This window comes from Poecilia mexicana, unplaced genomic scaffold (genome assembly GCF_051168715.1).
Source record: "Poecilia mexicana isolate PSO_F unplaced genomic scaffold, ASM5116871v1 scaffold_20, whole genome shotgun sequence".
Lineage (NCBI taxonomy): Eukaryota > Metazoa > Chordata > Actinopteri > Cyprinodontiformes > Poeciliidae > Poecilia > Poecilia mexicana.
Genome location: NW_028263389.1, coordinates 24,392,540 through 24,412,031, shown reverse-complemented (window position 1 = coordinate 24,412,031; position 19,492 = coordinate 24,392,540). Strand labels below are relative to the sequence as shown.

The 19,492-nt window shown below is 38.6% G+C and overlaps 1 protein-coding gene across 4 annotated transcripts in view; it reads left to right on the top strand.

The window, feature by feature from the left end:
• Nucleotides 1-18,075, top strand: part of snx7 (sorting nexin 7) — a 59,521-nt gene extending 41,446 nt beyond the window's left edge. For 3 of the 4 annotated variants that reach the window (XM_088001161.1, XM_088001162.1, XM_088001159.1), the window contains one exon: nt 17,124-18,075. In XM_088001161.1, coding sequence (XP_087857287.1) covers nt 17,124-17,204 — 81 coding nt within the window. In that variant the 3' untranslated portion in view covers nt 17,205-18,075. Of the gene's footprint in view, nt 1-15,969; nt 16,073-17,123 lie in introns of all 4 variants that reach the window. The other variant, XM_088001160.1, reaches the window with a different exon arrangement.
• The last annotated feature ends 1,417 nt before the right edge of the window (nt 18,076-19,492 follow it).

Sequence of the window (19,492 nt, the reverse complement as noted above, 5' to 3'; positions counted from 1 at the left end):
ATCTGACAGCATATGCTGACCTGACAGAACACTCTTCTTTGTTATTGTAATCCCCTGCGTACACTGCAGCAGCTATCATTATTTTATTTATGCACATTGATATTTTTTAATTAACAAATAAATAAAACAAGAACGAAAGAGCACATAGAGCATGCACATTGCTCTTTGATTGTTTTCGGTCAAAGTGGCAGCTGTAATGGTAGTCTGCCATGGTGTCAGACTATCTGGTTTCATGTGGTGGGAGAGAGGGTGAGAACAGTCACGGTGAGCGTCTTGTGGTTGGTTACTTCTTGCTTGTTGCTCCTTGGTCAGTGTTCATAGTGGAGCGTTATTTACCATCAGGGCATTGCCTCAATTGCTATGTTTAATGGTGCAGACAGTGGTGGTTTTTGACATGAGCAACATGGACAAACACCCAGGGCGTTATCTTTTTAAGGATGGCACGAGACCACCGCGGATTGTAGCACAGAGATGGAAGCAAAATTAATACTGATTAATTTTATTAAGTATTTAATATCTAGGTGTTTTTATGTGAATATGGATCTTTCAGATCAATTTGAGAAGTAATTTTGATCATATTTCACATTTTATAGTGTCATGTAGCGTGGGGCGCTGGTCTTGGTCTTGACTCGGTCTCGGACCCTAAAAGTCTTGGTCTTGTCTCAGTCTCGATACGCTCTGGTCTTGGTCTTGTCTTGGTCTCGGATTAGGTGGTCTTGAACACAACACTTTTAGTGTGTTTAACAGAGTTAAGTGATGGCACTTAGAAGGATGGGGGAAGGTTGGAACTAAAGCCCAATCTCTAATCCCACTTTTGGATTTACCACTTAGTTCCACTTCTTTATTTTACATGGATTAAACTCTGCCTTGTTGTTCAACAGCTAATGCAGTGTTTCTCAATTCCGGTCCTCAGGCCCCCCTGCCCTGCATATTTTAGGTGTTTCCCTTCTGCTACACATCTGGATTGAATCTGTGGGTGATTAACAGGCTTCTGCAGTACTTGATGGGCATGCAATCATCTGAATCAGTTGTTCTGGAATAGAGGCACATCTAAAACATGCAGAGCAGGAGGGCCTGAGGACTGGAATTGAGAAGCACTGAGCTAATGTCACCAAGACCTCTTCAGAAAGAGATAATGAGTAGAGAGGACAACTCCATGATCACAAGTGAAGGGTCAACTAATCCAGGCATAAAGGAAGGACTTGGGTGAAGTTTGGTCAAGCAGAATAATAGCCTGAAATATTGTTTGTGCTGACTGAATAGGAAAATCAAAATATGACTTGACTGAAAAGACTTGATGTTTGAGGATTGACCAGTGAATATCTTACATGAGGCTGGCCAGTCAGAAAGGAGCTGAGACCAAAGCAGAGTAAGAATACTTTTAAGTAACTCTGGAGCCATTCATCTGCCATGTGTTCCTGCAGCACTGTTGTAAAAACCAGATGATCACTGTTTTACAGTCAGTAAACATGTAAATAAATATACAGTGGAGGAAATAATATTATTTTAATTTAAATGTTACTTAATTTTCTAGATTTCCTTTTTGATAGTCTGCCTCTCACTGTCAAAATATAGCTTTAATGTGTGGTCTGTGAATGATTTAATGTTGTGGACCTGAGAGATATGACCGTGAAGTATCTATTAAGAGACTGGCATCTGGAAGGGTTTTTATTCCGTCTAGGCAAGGAGGCAACATAAGAGCCACAGAGAAAAGGGTTCAGAATGTTGGAGTGAGTGAAAAAGAAAAAAAAAACTTCAGTGTTTCTGGTTGTCAAACAAATATTGATAACCATCAAAGATAACATGAGTAAATCCAAAAATCTGTTTTCAAATGATGATGTCATATATCCAAACCACCCAGGCTTTCCATGTCAAGATCAAGAATCAAAGAGTCCCTTCAACAGTACTTTCCTGACTGCATGAAATGGACTAAAAGATCTCAGAAACCAGCATGTCAATCCCCAATCTGTAGAAAATCACATGAAAAAGAAAGTCTCTGACATCCATCAGTCTGGAAAGGGTTACAAAGAACAACACTGAGAACCTGCAAGTCTCTATCCCTGAATGGCTCATTAAAACTAAAATGAAGATTTTGGAGTGGTCTAATCAAACTCTGGACTTAAATGTGATTGAGATGCTGTAGCATGAAACATTGAACAGGCCTTTCCACTAATTCTATGAATTCTCCAAATTCCTCCTCTATTAGTAAGAGGAGGAATTTGCATTGGCTGAAACTTAGTTGCCAAAAATGACTTGAGAAAATATTATAGAAATGTATTTGTTTAACAAAGACTGTGAAACTGATATAGAGTTTTTTTTGTTGTTGTTTTTTTTTACAGTTTTTGAATTTATTCTAGCAGTTCAAAATCAGCCAGTCATGGCTTCAGCTATGAAATGTAGTTGGCGGTTAAATTCCTCATCACACTGCTGAGTGACAGAGTTGCTAACATACTTGGACATCTGCTCCCAGTGAGGACTTAATTGACCCAACCATATTGCTTTGTTGTTTCTTCCATGATTTTTGAAGAAAATTCTCCTGCATGTCCCATTTTACCTCATTGGATCTGGAAGAATTTCTAAAAGCTCATCTCTGCTCCATTTTTCTTTATGTTCCAGTAACAAGCAGATGCTCTGATCCCTTAAACCTCTTCACATTTTTTCATGTTCCCACCTCAAACATCAAGGCATTTTATCGTGGTTTTATGGGACAGGCCAATATAAAATCGTACAGAATTTTAAAGTGAAAAGAAGATGATACATTATTTTTTTATATTTTGTACATCTCTACACAGCAAATTTGGAAGTGTTCCATCAGCTCCTACAGAGTTGAATTCAACACTTTGAAAGTGTCTATATTGGTCCACTCTGGATGGTGTAGAAATTACACTTTTTTTTTTGTTGAACTTTTTATTTTCAATAACTGTTTTACATCAACATATACACACAATAGACATACAGAGAATACCAACTCAAGTGATGAGAGTACATAGTAGTGATGAATAATACAAACTAAATTTGAAAAGTACACGAACAAAAAAGAAAAAGAAAAAAAAATAAATAAATAAATAAAATAAAATAGAGGTGTCAAGGTTACATTATGTATTTAGTTATAGGTCTCCATCTTGTTTCAAAGGTCCCCATCTTAAGTTGTAGTCTTGATGTTATTTTTTCCATTATATAGACTTTTTTAATCCTATCTCGCCACTGTGCAATATTGGGAGGTTGTGGCCTTAACCAACTATATGTTATGCACTTTTTTGCAATCAGAAGCAGAACTCTGATCAGGTATTTATTATCTTTGTTGATCATGTCAGAGGGTATTATTCCTAGAATATAGACGGATATATCCAGATCTAATTGAATGCCCAAAATACTCTTTATATCTGTTTGGACATTTTTCCAAAACTCGACCATCTTCGGGCAATCCCAAAATATATGAGTAAAATCCCCCACATTTCCACAATTTCTCCAACAAAGCTGGGATGTTTTACAGTATTTAGATGTGATGATTGGAGAGTTAAAGAAACGCATCTTAACCCTCCAATCAAACTCCCTCCATGTCGGACTGTTAGTTAGTTTGTGTCCAGAGCTAAATGTTTCTTCCCAATCCTCATCTGCTATTATTATATTAGCCTCCAATTCCCATTTCTCCTTAATTTCTTTATTGTTAACATTGGATTCATATTGCAGGCTTTTGTATATTTTTGAGATGAGTCCTTTTTTTGATTCACCTTTTGCTGTTGATAATAGGATTTCTTCCGTTTTAGTCATGTCTGCTGAGAATTTCTGCCAGTCACTATGATTCTGGATATAATGTCTAAGTTGTAGAAATCTATAAAAATCATTTTTTTGTAGATTAAATTCCTTTTGAATTTGTTCAAAAGATTTCATTGTTGGCCCTTTAAAGAGCTGTGCTATAAATACCAGTCCTCCTTTTGTCCATCTCTCAAACCCTGTATCCATAGAAGCTGGGATAAAATCTGGAATCTTGGCTATTTTTAAAATTTTTGATATAGAGTCAGGAAAGTTAAATTTCTTTTTTATTCTTGACCAAATATTAATTGTTTCCTTAACCCAATGGTTTTTAATTTTGAGATTTCTTTGAATCATCTTTGTTGTAAAGGGCAGTGTATCTAGGGACAGGTTTGGGCAGGCTCTCTGCTCCATATCTACCCATATTGCCTCATGATCCTTTGCTAACCATAGAGCTATGGCTCTCAAATGAGCAGCCCAATAATAGTTTTTTAATTCAGGCAAACCCAACCCTCCCTTACTCTTTGAGGACTGAAGTATTTTAAGTTTAATTCTTACTTTTTTATTTTGCCATACAAACCTTGATATTCTTTTATCCATCTCTTTGAAAAAGGAGTTGGGAATGGAAACTGGAAGTGATTGGAATACAAACAATAGTCTTGGTAAGATATTCATTCTTATTGTTTCCACTCTCCCCCCGAGGGTTAGTGGTAGGATCTCCCATCTTTCCAGGTCTTTTATAATTTCCTTCTTCAGCTTCTCATAATTTGCTTTGAATAATTGTGAAGTTTGAGGTGTAATAATTATACCCAAGTATCTAAATCCTTTATTGGTCCATTTGAACTTTACTTTTTCTTTTAGCTGCGTTGGGCATTCACCTGATAGCATCATTGCTACCGACTTACTTTCATTAATCTTATATCCAGAAATATTCCCATACTCTTTAAGGTATTCTAATAGAGCTGGCACTGATTGGAGTGGTTCTGTTAAGAATACTAATAGATCATCGGCAAACAGTGATATTTTATGTTCCACCCCTCCTTCATCTTTTATTCCCTGAATTTGTTTATTCTGTCTTATTGCTTCTGCCATTGGTTCAATATTAACCGCAAATAATAGAGGACTCAGGCAGTCCCCCTGTCTGACTCCTTTCTTAAGATCAAAAAATTCTGAACAATATCCATTAATTCGAATTCGGGATTTTGGATTTTTATAAATTATTTTCACCCATTCAACAAATTGTTGTGAAAATCCAAGTTTTAGTAATGTCTGGTATAGAAAACTCAATTTTACCCTGTCAAAAGCCTTTTGGGCATCCAAACCAATCAAGAGGGAGGGTTGTAATTTATATTTTGTATAAGACATCACGTTTAGTGTCCTTCTAATGTTGTTTGCTCCCTGCCTGCCTGGAATAAATCCCGTTTGGTCTGGGTTGATCAATTTCGCTATATGTTTTTGCATTCTTTCTGCCATTATACTTGTTAGTATTTTTAAGTCATTGCATAATAAACTCACGGGTCTATATCCTTCGCACATAGTTGGGTCTTTACCCTCTTTATAGATTACAGATATAATGGCTTCAGACCATGTTTTAGGGGGGTCACCTGTCCTTAGTGCATAGTTAAACACCCTACATAATACTGGCGTTAGTTCTTCTTTAAATGTTTTGTAAAACTCCCCTGGCAGTCCGTCTGTCCCCGGGGATTTATTGTTTTTGAGTTTTTTAATAACATTCAGAATTTCCTGTGGAGTTATAGGTCGGGTCATTTCTATCGACTCTTCTTCTGATAAAGTTGGGAGATTAATTTTTTTGAGAAAAGAGGATGTTTCATCATCCTGAGTATCTCTATCTGAGTCATCATATAGTTTCTTATAATAGTCTGCAAATGCTTCAGCTATTTCTTTGGGTTGTGTTTTAGTCTGCATAGTTGATGGGTGTTTTATTTTGGGGACGTGCCTATTTACTTGAGCTTTCCTAAGTTGAAATGCCAAGAGGCGACTCGCCCTGTTGCCCATCTCGTAATATCTTTGATTTGTAAAGCGTAGAGAACCTTCTGCTTTAACAGTTAGTATCTCCTCTAGCTTATCTTTTGCATTTTTAAGCTCTCCCATTATGTTTTTATTCCCTAGTTTGTGCTCCCTTTCCAATTCTTTGATCTTATTTTCCAACTCCTTTTGTTCTTTCATTCTGGCTTTTTTCATTCTGGATGATATTTCTATTATTTTCCCTCTTATCACTGCTTTCCCTCCTTCCCATAGTATTGTTGGTGAAACTTCCCCATTATCATTTATTTCAAAGTATTCCATAAGTGACTCCTTGATCTCTTTGACCATATTTTCATTAGACATGATTGAAACATTCATTCTCCAATATCTGAAACAGGATTCCTTATTTATATTTAAAGTTAGCCTTATAGGTGCATGGTCACTTATAGTTATATTCTCTATGTTACATTTTGATACCTTATGTATATGTGGCTGAGATATGTATAGATAATCTATTCGAGAGTAGCTTTTGTGTGGGTTTGAGTAAAAAGTGTAGTCTCTTTTTTGGGGGTTGGCATTTCTCCAAACATCAACAAGACCAAGCTCTTTAGTAATATTATTCAGCATTCTAGATTTTGTTGTCGGTGGCCCGTAATCAGAAGGATATCTATCTAGAATATTATTTTGAACCGTATTAAAGTCTCCTCCCATCAATAACATTCCATTTGCATCATTAGTCATTATATCGACTATTTCTTTCAAGAAACTGTCTTTCTCCTCATTTGGGAAGTATACATTTATTACTGAAATTGTCATATCACCGATTCGTCCTACTATCATTACATATCTTCCTTCTTTATCCTTGATCTCTTTCTCAACTTCAAATAATATCCCTTTTTTGATTAAAATTGCTACCCCCCTCCTTTTACCAAATGAAGCATAAAATGCCTGACCAACCCACTCCCTTTTCAGCTTTTTGTGTTCATTCTCAGTTAGGTGTGTCTTCTGTAACAAAGCTATTGAGCACTGTAGATTTTTTAATTGAGTCAGAATCTTCTTCCGTTTAATAGGGTGGTTCAGACCATGAACATTGTAAGATACTATATTTAGCCCATTCATATTACAACCATATCTGAAGCTGCACTGTACCTGACACCTCTTTGACAAAAAAATAAATAAATAAATACTACACAGGACAAAACCTTAACCGAAAATGAAGAACGGAAACATAATGTAAACACACTTATTGGGACAAGAACCCCCAAACAATGACTGGAACATGAACAAACGTCTTCCAAGAGTCTCAACATCAGAGAGCTGTGGCCTTCTCTCCGATGAACAAGCACTTTGAGCATCAACAACTTTCTAGTAGTTGTCTAAAGCCCTAAAGACTAAAACTCCTCAATCTTACTCTCTAGTGGACACGCTTATCTTGTAATCTAGTACGTCGTTTTACAACTAACATTTTTTTTTTTTTTGTTGTTGTTGTTTTCTTTAGTTTTTTTTTTTGTTTTGTTTTTGTTTGTTTGTTTACTAAAATGAGTATCACACTCCTTTCTTTGCAAATTATGACAGTTACTCTCTTTATATAAACTTATATATCTACTTACATATGTTAACCATTGTCACAATGCCGCTACAGATGATTTTTCACTCCAGGAGTGCCCTCAGATCCGCCTCTGTGATTTCGGACTGTCCCTTTTTTCCCCCGTGTCTGGTCCCTTTTGCCGTCTGCGCCATCACGTGGTGGATTCTCTCCATTCTGTCCTCCTTCACCTTGATGCCCATCTCCTTCAGCACAGGCGCCGCTTCTTCCACTGTGCTGAATATCTTTGTTCCCGTGTCCAGAAACACTTTGACTTGGGCCGGATAGGGGGACTGCGCCTTCACATTCCTCTCCTTCAGCTGTTTGATGACTTCTCTCGCCTGCTTCCTTTTCTTCTGGACCTCCGTTGTGTAGTCTTGGTTGAAATAAATAATCCGACCTTCATAGCAAATCTTCTGACTCCAGGCCTGCTTTATCACTTGTTCCTTTATTTTATAGTCCAAGAAGCGTACAATGATCGCTCTCGGGGGGGCCGTACTGTCCTTTGGCTTATTCACCAGTGAGCGGTGAGCTCTTTCAATACACAAGTCCCTCCCGGCTGCGATTTGAATCTGAGATTTAATAAATTGTGTTATGAAGCTGACGGTGTCGTTTTTCTCTGCTCCCTCGGGAATGCCATGGATTCTTATGTTATTGCGCCTCATCCTCGACTCCAAGTCATTGCATTTCTCTGATAATTTAGTCGTTTCCCGAAGCAGAAATGTCGCCACCCGCTCCATCCGCGTCGTCTTGTCTTCGTTATTTCCCAATCTCTCCTCCATATCAATTACCTTCTGTTCCAGGGACGTTGTCCTGACCATGAGCTCCCCAATGCTCGTTTCGAGCCTCGCTAGTGCTCTCTTATTGTCTGATACCGCTTCCGCGTGTTCTTTCCGCAGCCCTCGTAGCTCGAGAAGTATGGCCGAGTCACGGTCCTCGTTCGGCGGATCTGAGTATTCCACTTCATGGCTCTGTGCTTTCGCCATTCCGGTACTCTTTTCTTTTGCGCTTTTCTCTTCCGTATTCTTCCCTTTCTTAACCATATTTTCCATGGGTGTTCTATATAACTTTAAGAGCGAGTTTTCTTTATATTCTATCGTTTTTACCTTGTTTAAACGCTAGTTTTAATCGTGTCCAACAGAGCAGTCTTTTCTCCTGCCTTCTACAACATGGCGCCACCCGGAAGTCTCAGAAATTACACTTTTGAAAGTATTATTTGTGATATAGTTGAATCAACACTCACAGTAGTTGAAATTAAACACACATCAGTATTGATTTACTCAACACTAGTGTATTTTGTCAAAAGTTAACACTATAAATGTGTTAATCTAACACAGAACGGTGTAAAGTATATATTAACATAGAAATTTGAGTTTTGAAATACTACTGGCAGAGTGTGCTGTGGTGGTGCAGGGGTTAAGCACATATGGGGGGGAGCCTCCATATGGGAGGCTCTCGTTTTCAATCGGGCTGTTGTGGGTTCGCTTCCCTTTCTTCCCCTTCTCTCATTGCTCACTTTTTTTTGTCAATTTACTACCAAATAAAAGCCACTAGAGCATTTAAAACCTTTTTTTTGCCCCAGAAACTATTGGCCATCAATAATCCCCAAATTCATTTTAAAAGACATTAGATGCTACAAAAACACCAGCACCAGTTGCAGTATGTAATCTACTTTTATTTCAAAACATCAAACAGCACTGACAGGAATATACAACAAAGGTCATACATTCATGGTACTTTGCACTGAAGGTGAAGTGTGCTTTGAAAGTTCATTGGAAGCTGTCATGGATGGTCTTGTGATCACTGATGGTGAAGTGTCTTTGGTGCTGCTCTTGTTTTCGCCAACATGAAGGAGGAAGACTTCCAGCCTGGATGGAAAAACAGGAAATATAGCAGAAACATTAGGATAATAAATAAATATTTTAAAAAGAAGTGTGAACAAAATTAATCAGACTCATCTGTGTGTGTCACTGGCACATTCATTCAAATTACTTTGCCCACCTGGTTTACAAGATAAAGCATAAAAAAGTCAGAAATAATAACTAAAAAAAATTAGTCAGCTTAGAAAAAATTTTGGTCAGCATTAAAAGTCGTGCCAACCTGTCTGAAGAAATGTGTTGAAGTCATCATAACAGGCTTCAGTCACCAACATGACACACTAACAAAGAAAAAACATTTTGGCAGTTTTTAGATGTGCCACAGGTACAAAACACCAGAGTCAAATGGCTCAATTGCCTCCTCATTGTGTAGATACTCCAGAATTCTGCTAATCACCTAATTATTGTATTCAGGTGTTGTGCAGCAGCGGCGCATCTAAATGTTGCAGGGCAGTGGCCCTCCAGGACTGGAGTTTGACACCTGTGGCATAGATCAAGCCAATGGTCCAGCACAGCCACACCCCAATTTTGTAGTCTACAGCCAAACACTTAAAGAAAACAACCCCGCAGTTAAATAATGTTAACTCAAATGGCCTCCAGATTTTCCTGACAGTTTCAATGTTCGGTTACGATAACAGTCGTATATACCGTGATATCCAAATAAATAAGCGTACGTTGAGCGAACTATGCATATGAATCGATACTCTTGCGTGAACGGAAAAATAATGCCTCCATAAAAAAATAGTCAAAAACATGATCATTTTAACATGGAACTTACCTTGTTATAATAAGCTCCACACAAGACGCTTGTCTTGCAGCTCTGTAGCTCCTTTCTCCTTGTCTCATGATCTTTCTGGTCCATCGAGATGTAGACGAGCTGGTCTCATGGAAGGAATACACTAGTTCTTCATCTTTGCCTTTGTTCTTTGCCTTTGTCTTTATCTTCATCTTTATCTTCAGTTTTGCCTTGGTCGTTGTCTTTGTCTTTGGGGTCTTGAACCCAGCTGGTGAGAGAAATGCAATTTGAAGCCACATGTTGCGGGGCTAACCGGTTGGTCCCCATGTTCACAACAGTCTTCGGCTCTGTGGCTCCGGCTCTTCTTCAGCTGCAGAGTTCTTTGTCCATCTCGATCTTGGCTCGAAGCTGCTTGAAGGATCCAACCAAAGATTCCTCTTTTGCACCTACCTTATAAAGGGTTTATCCACCCTTTTGGTGCATTTGCATTGGCTAGCTTTGTTGCTGTGCCTGTCTCATTGGCCGACTACTTGGACCGATGATCTCATATCCATCACCGTTTTGGAGACATGATGTCTGTTCTAATGTCCCAGGGTTGCTCAACAGTCCTCTTGCATCTAACCTTTTCTTAGGAAAGTTACAGTTCAGCAATAAGGCCTTGGTCACCTCCGCTCTCCTATCAGTTCCTCTTTCCCCCTGATCTTTCACCTACCATCTACCTCCAACACAACATCAGTGACCTTTAATTACAGTTACACATTTTACACCATTTCAAGTTCAATGTTAAAATCACATTTATAACCTTTTAGTTTCTCTGATTTAGCATTCATTTATAATTTTATTATAACCATAACTTATTAGTTACTCCTATTATAATCATAATGTGAGTTATTACAGACATTAATGGAAATCTAATTATTTGATACCATGTTACAATTATTTGTTTCACCTGTATGTACTTCCATAAGTATAAGAGTAAGTGTAAATATTCTTATAATCAAACCAATATCAACCATTGGTTAAACCAATATTAATTATTGGTTTAATCATAAGTTATTATTATTCATTTAAGTATTTTACTCTGGATTTTATCCAATTACTCAAAATGTTTAGATTTTATTCTTTAAAACTTTAATGCCTTGAAATGAGCACTCTGAACTATTTTTTATCCACATGCCAGACTGGAAACTTCCCCTTTCTTCAGGAAACCTGCTCTTCCTGTTCCATGACTCTCTTTCTGCCTGACTATGATTTTTTATGATTAAATAGAAAAAAGTAGAATTAAAGCAAAGTTTGCAGGACACAATAACAACACACACAGCCAGATTAATTTTATTACCGTCTGACTCTACTGTTGGGTCTTGATGTCACCTGTGTAATTAGTTTTAAAGATAACTTTATTTATTGTTATTATTAAACTAAAATCTCCAGCATGGGGAAGTAGGATGAGCTCGACTTTTCTCGACAACATGGACATGCCCACAACATCGGAGCTAGCAAGTTTCATCACCAGAGAGAGCGACTATGTCATTTTAAAGTCCATCTGACATGAAGTACAACAAACCAAGAGAAGAACATAAACATCAGGCTACTGGTCACTAACGATGCAACACAAAATCAAAACATGTTAACGTAGTCCGTAGAAATGCTCTAGCTAGTTTGCCATTTGTTGCCAAGTGACTGATGATGACGTTGGTGACGAGCTTTACCCAGAATGCACCTGGAGACAATAAGGACGATTCATTTGTAGTTTTGTGTGTCATAAAGTTAAATATAAGCGTGAAAATAAAGCCAGTCATATGGCACAACATTTTATTCAATATTTTACACCGATTATGTCACTAAAATCAGTCAGTCTGGTAAGGTTTTTAGCAACCATGAGTCATGAGTCAACAGTCATGGCACCCTACTATATAAACTACTGGGGTATCGTACTCAGTTTTAAATAGGAGAGGGCTCTCATTTACTGTCTCATGAAATGTGATGAAAAAAAAGCATTCCTGAAGGCATGTTCTCCCTCCCATGTGGGCCTCTCTAGGTCCAGGCTGGGGGCCTGTTGCAACTCCTACCTGTATCTGTTGCTTCTTCCTTGATGTGATGTCACAAATATGTTACAATTGTTTGAGGAACTGTCTGATGTTGATTTCTAAATCAACACCAGACTGAGTGTTGGTTTAGACTGTTGGATTTAATTTAGAAATCAACACTGGACTGGATTGCTTTTTGTTTAACTTTTTGTAACTCTTTAGTGAGTGTTAGGGAAACTAACACTCACTAAAGAGTTAGGGAAACTAACACTCACTAACACTCATGTTGTTGAATTAACACTGTATTTTTAACATACAACACTTACACTGGAAATCTAACACTTTTGAATTTGCTTTGTACCAGTGTTCAGCATCAACATGCTGAACACTGGTTCAGCATGTTGAACCAGTGTTCAACATGCTGAACAAACAATGCATTTGTTTGCATTTGTTTTGCAAACAAATGCAAAAAAAGCATTTGTTTGCTTTTTTATCAGCTGAAAAGCCGCTTGAGCTTTTTGCTTCTCCAGCATTATACTGCCATCACTCTGTTTGACTAGTGTTTTGCTTGTAGGTCTAAAAGTTCATGCTGACTGCCATCTGACCAATGCGCCCTCCCCCTCATGTCTCTTTCATGGCTTGTCTCAATCAGAAATCAGAAATGTGGACTTCTTTAGCCTTTTTTTCAGCAGTGCCTTTTTTCTTGCCACTCTTTTATAAAGGCCAGATTTGTGAAGTGCCTGGGGAACGATCTCTGCAGCTCCTCCAGAGTCACCATGGGCCTCTTGGCTGTTTCTCTCCTGTCCAGGTCTTGGTGGGTCTACAGGCATAGGTGCTGGAATAGGGAGGGCCAGGGGACCATTGGCCCCCCACTTTACAGCCCTCCTCTGCCCTTCAGCTGGTCCCACCAGACATTTACACAGACTGCGCGCAACTCTGACAAACTGTGACTGACATCTCTCTATGTTTATATACAGACAGAAGCACAGATAAAACCTACAACACTGAGATCTGGACCAAATCTAAGGCTCCAGATCATAGCAGTCACCCAAAGGTTTACGCACATGCGGCAGCTCCGGGTCGGGTTGGGATCAGGAACTGGTCTGACACCTGAAAAGAGATTCTGGCTCTGATACAGTCTGTTATCGGTCTGGTCCAAATGCTCACCCACACTTTGCCCAGAGCAGATCATTTTTGCTCAAGTTGAAAAATAATTGCGTGAATATTATTTTTTTTCTTCCAAAAGCCAATCAGCCATCATTATCGATGGCCACTGATGGTTTTCAGGTCTCTGGCTGTTGAAATTCATTTTTGTTTGTAAAATAAAGCAGCATATTCAAGTTTAATCGTGGAGTTTTTAATTTTGTTTTCAATGAAAAAAATATTGCTAGTAGTCTGGCTGTTATCTGTCCCACTCAGAAATCTCTTTACTGCAAAATTTGTGGAACATGCAGCAAATATAATCTGCGCCTTTTGGCTTCAGACCAACAGTATCCAGATAGTACTGCTGCGCCGTAACGTGAAGATGCACTGGAACCATTAGGTTGTCCCGCTTCTCTGAATTGGCATTGCTGGAGGATATTTGACATCTATTTTATTATTTTTTCAATGTTCCAAATATTTGACCAGTCGTGATTTTGTCCATCCTCGGCATAATTATATCGTGCGTATTTAGCTGAGGACAGGGCCTCCCGCAGTTGTACGGCTGTAGGCACTGTGCATACCTTGAGATTTTCCATTAAGTTAAAAAAGAAAACAGTAATTTTTGGATTACTTTATTATCTAACTCTCTTGACTATTAACAATACTGAGGAGAAAAAAATATCTTTTGTGTCAAACATCTTGTAGCGTACATCTGTGTGAGTTTGTGGGGGTGGGCACGCATAAGCCTAAATGTTATTGGTCAATTTACTTTTGTTTATTTGGCGGCTTGACACTTTTTCTGTAAGCTAAAATTGAATGAGCGGAGTTTGATCCCTCCCATAGATCTAAGAGGTCGTTTGGATCCCGCCTGAGCTTTTTACCGGGTGTGCGGTTCTGGCAGGTCGCCGATTTATGAGTTTTTGGGGGGGTTTTTGTGTGTGTGTGTGTGTGTGTGTGTGCGTGTGTGTGTGTGTGTGTGTGTGTGTGTGTGTGTGTGTGTGCGTGCGTGCGTGCGTGCGTGTGTGTGTGTGTGTGTGTGGTTTGGCGAACTGAAGACCTGACGGGTCACCCGCTTGGACAACCGTTTAACCCATTAATGGTGCGTTTGCACTAAACACGTTAAAAAACCCCTCTGACGCTTCAAGTTCGGCGCATTGCACTTTTGGTGCGTTCACACCAAACGCGCTTTGATCGTCACGCGCGTCTGGTTTACATTCAAAGTCTTTGTGAAGCGTCAGACGTGTTGAACGCACTCGAAGCTTTAAATGCTCAAAACAGTTCAAATGGCCCCGCGCTAAGCGCTCGAGACGCGCCGCAACTGTACGCAAACTGTACCCATTTGTAGACACAGCACATAGTTATTACTTTGACCAAGCTTCACTCATTGATATTTAACCATAAAGAATATAATGAAATGATAACAAAACCTTCATACGAACATGGTGTTTTAATACAGTGGATCTCTGTATTCAGCTGTCCTTGGGTTGGCTGCAGGCATTTATCCGCCTTTTACATTTTTCCAGACACCAGTTTTGAAAATGGAATAAACTTTATTCCTTCCTCTAAATGCTCTGGGTAAAGCATGCTTTGTGCATGTTCCCCCACAACTTTTAATAATTTTTTTCTGATTATTTTTCACCAAATCTGTATCACTACAGCACATTTAATAGCCAGCAATCAGTAAATCTGTAGCTAGACCACTTCGCATGATGAACCCGACAGCTTTTACCTCCAAGTAAAAGCTTACTTCGGGGCAAATTGCTACCAACCCAATGAGTTGATTGCCATTGTGTCAACTGAACAAGTGCATGCATCTGACATTCAAAGTGTGAAACAGAGGTGACGAAACACCTCTTGTCCCCCCTCCCCCCACTTCAAAAATGAATCCGGCTGCTGTCTACAGGTGCATCCTCTCTCCATGTCCAGGTGAAGGCAAGGCAACTTTATTTAGATAGCACCTGCAGCCAGAGAATATTTAAAATGCTTATACAAAGAGGTTAAAGGAGCTTATTAAAGATTTTTGGTGCATAAAAACTGAAAGATGCTTCATTTCATTCTCAGAATGAGTAGGTTTGATTCAGATCATCTTAAAGGCCTTCATGGTTTTTAAGCTTTAGAGAAGATCAGCGATGTAATCTGGGCTTTTATTAGTAGGTGCTTTATAAGCCATTAATGAGATTTTAAATGTTATTCTTTGAGTAACAGGAAATCAGTGCAAGGACCTCAGAAGTGGACTGACATGCTGACCTCTTTTTGTTTTTGTAAAGCATTCTGAAGAAGCTGAAACTGCCTTGTGGATTTTTTGGGATTACAGTGAAAATAGTGCTGAAATAAACTGCTAAAAACAAAGACATGAACAAATTTGGCAATATTTTTTAGATGATAATATTGTGCCTTTGATGTGGTTGTTGTGGATCAGATCATGATCCCTGATCGCTGCCAGACTCCTGGCTTAGTCAGAGCATTTTAAACCAGCAGGTTGAAGGTGGGTGCTGATTTTTAACCTATGCTGTTTTTGTTTTTTGTTTATTTAGCTGAAGAAAATTTTGGCACATTCTCAATATATTTATGGAGTATTTGAACCTGTTTGCAATCTCTGGATGATAAACTAATGTACAGCTGTGTGCCATCAGCATAATTGTGATACTCTATCTTGTTGTACAATTTGAATGAGTGGAAACATAAACGTATCGAAGAGGAGAGGACCAAGGATAGAACATTGGTGAACTCTGCAGATAATTTTATTCATTTTAAATTAAAATGAATAAATCTAAAATGGTGTGTCCATAGTTTCTTATGGACACACCAAAGGTTCTGTTGGACAGATAGAATTTAAGCCAGTTTTTTTTTGTTTCGCTTCAGGATTTCAGCTTCAGAGCTCTTCCTCTGGCTGCTGCACAGAAATTGGCTTTTAAATGGAGAGTTGGCGGGCCACGGTGCTGACTTATTGCTCTCTCTAAACAAGGTAAACTGCTATTACCTTGGAAAAAAAAAACCGGGTTGTTTTATTGATGTGCTGTGACACAGTGGCACCCGGTCCACTCAGAAGGGCCCTGGATCCATCTGTGTTTATTGGTGTGTGTTTGTCATTTTCACTCCAGGGCTGGATGGCTTCCTGCCTCCTAGATAACTACCTCTATGTCATAAAGGTGTGATTTGCTTTGCGCATGTGTGTGTGGTGAAAAGCTTGACAAACACGCACACATTCACATAAAGGAAAGCTCTGCAGCCATGTTTATGAAATGGCAAAGAAGTTCTGTAAGAACAGAATAAATTAAAAAGTGAGAGAAGTGTTGAGATGGACCTTGAGCGATTTCCTGCCCTGTTTGTCCCTTTTGCTCACCAATGGAAACACATCAGCTCATGTCTGATTAAACTGCTAATGATGAAATGAAGAAAGCTTTATTGCATGAAAATTCAAGCGAAGCTACACATTTTTTGTTTGCCTTGTCCATTAACAATTGTACAATGGTGAAGTAGAATTAGAATTGCAGCAAAAAGTAGTTCCACTTTTGAACACCACCCTTTTCAGTTTATTTGTAAAAACAAATTGAAAAGCTTATTTTGAATTATGTATCATTTTTTCTACTTGACAATTGTATTCCACTTTGTGTTTCTCTTATACATTAAATTCCAATGCAATATATTCATCTTTGTGGTTATGTGACAAAATATATAAAAGTTCAAGGGCTGTGAATACTTTTGCAAGCAATTGTATTTTAAGAAGTACTTATAAAACACAGAGACAGCCACTAATATTAATTATTAATATTTTAACAGTTTAATAGGCTGTTTTTATCAATATATTCTGACACAACCAGTCCTTTGAGGATACTCATGATATTGATGGGGGCACGTGGGGGGTATGCTCTGTTTGGCCCAAAATGAAAATGAGTTTGTCCGATCGTCCCCAGGCTGTTGAGGTCATTGCTGATGTGCCTCCATGTTAGTATCATGTGGACGGGCCCATGATGAGACTGGCCTCATGTTTAAAGTGCTGATCCTGTTTCTTTCAGTGTCTGGCTGTTTGGGAGTCCTTCCTCATCTCTCAGAGAGGCGAGTCAATGGAGCAGAGAAACGGAGCGGACGCCTCCTAAAGCTGAGGACCGAACCACTGGTGGAGACAGGGGTTATTTACACAAGCAAACTTTTCATGTGAAATATTTTCTTTCTCTTTGAAAAAACACAACTCATCCTCCTCTTTATTCCAGCAATGTTTCCACAGAACCAAACACTAATTCCACACATATAGACAGCCAGAATTAAACACTCTACAGGCAACACTTTGCATTTTCATGTTGAATCACTTTCCATGATGTAATATGATGTTTGTGAATGAAGTGCAGACACATTTCCTACAGCTGCTCTATAATGACCTGTCTTATGTTTTCCTAAATGTGCAGCTAAAGCAAACCAGAGTGCTTTGTGGGATCCCATTTTAATCATTTTCATTCTGATTAAAATGGAGTGAAAAAGTCCAGTTGTGACATTAAACACTCATTCTTCCTAATTATGCAGCAATACTTCCTGCGTAGCAGCAGACAGTCATCCACAGGCCTGCTCTGTTTTTTTAATCGCCTCACTAAAGCCAGATCAGCTGAATGGAAATGTGTGCTCTTGTTTGACTAAAAATAACTGGAAAATTAAATTCTTGTATACGCATTTCTTTTTCTAGATCAATACCTAAAGAGAGTGTAACACTACAGATTGTAATTTTAAAGACTGGAACTTTGAGAAACATTACTTCTGGAATTCTCATCAATCAGTGTCTTCTGTCACCATGGGTTTCTAATGTCTGCCATATTTTGCTGGTTGCAATTTAAAATTTGCAAGCAAGATAACCTATTAGTAATCTATTTCTAATTAAAAAGCTTTATGTTTTTTTTACTTATGAAAATTTTACTATTAAAGAGAAATGAATGAAAAAGTGCTGTTTTACCATGATAATAAAGATTGACATTAAAACTGTTTTGGCTTCTGTTTGCAAATTCCTGCAGCAAAAAGAAACCAAAGATGAGAAGTTGCCTTGCTTTGTCTTCAGGATACTTTTAAAACATGACTTTCATGTCTGCCCAGCAGTACCTTTTTCTCCAAGATGTCAAATCATTTATTTCCCGACTTAACATGATCAATGATTAGTTGTAACAATAGACTATATTTGAGAAATGTTTACGATGTAAAAACAACACAGGAATAATACTGTAGGCTGTTTTGATTTTATAAATTTAAATAAAATATTGTCACACGGATGTCACCATGTTGTTGCGGCATCCATTTACCCAGAATGCTGCAGTGCATTCTGGGTAGATGACATATGCTAGGTCCCATTGTGCTAGCTCTGTCCAGACAAAACGGCAACCAGTAACATTAAGTCTTTTCAATTTGAAATCGATGGAAATGTAGAAATCACCTCAGAGGTCATGAGGATGAGGAGGATCACACAGAGGAAGAGGTCAGCTGGCAGAAGAAGCTGGTGTTTGTGCTGCTGCTGCTGCCTTCAGCTTCGTAAATGAAACAGTGAATGATGCGTACCTCTGGTTGGACTGTGTGATCCGGTAGTTAATTCTGTAGCTCTGTGTCAGGTCTGGTCTTTGGTCTGCTAACACCTCTTTGAGGTCGGATCTTTGGTCTGGTGTTGGGTCCGTGTTTTCAGTACTGGCGGCAGTAGCGAGGGTAACAACCATCTCTTCGATCCTTCTTCAATTTTGCTGAACAAATGACTTCAAGTCTTCTGGAGGAAAATGTTGAGAGCACAAATTAGCGGTGCAGATTCATCTCATTATTTCTTTTAATTACAGCTGCAATGCAGTGTGGCATTGTCTAAATTTACACCAGTCAAATGCAATATGATTCAAGCAACTCAGGTGAAGTTGGCCTTCTGTGTTTACTCTGTAGATTATAGTACAGAATGGACCCAGACATGTCATCAACCCAGCATGCATTGTGCAGGTGAAAAAATGGTGACCTTCATGAATGAAAAATTTTACAAAAGATAAAACATTTTCAAACTAATTATTACATTAATATGTCACAGTAAACATGTAAACAGCATTTTATAGTCAACAGGAAAATTACAACATATTTATCCCAATATGTTCAACTAATGGTGGATCCCTGTACAGCATATCTTCTCAGGTTGTTTTGTTTCCATTCCCGTGATCCTACTGTTCCTCAGCTGCTTCCAACAGCAACAACACATAAAGGTTGCAGGAGGCAGGACAGGATGTAGCTCTCATGGCTGTTTCTGCCCATTTTCCAACTTGAAGCTGCACCATCAAAGTAATGGTTCATGTGCTGTCAGGTATAACAAGAACCAGCTTTGTGTCTCAACAGAGGAAACCTTTTTGTGAAATGCAACATTCTTAAAGAACACAGTTCATTGATC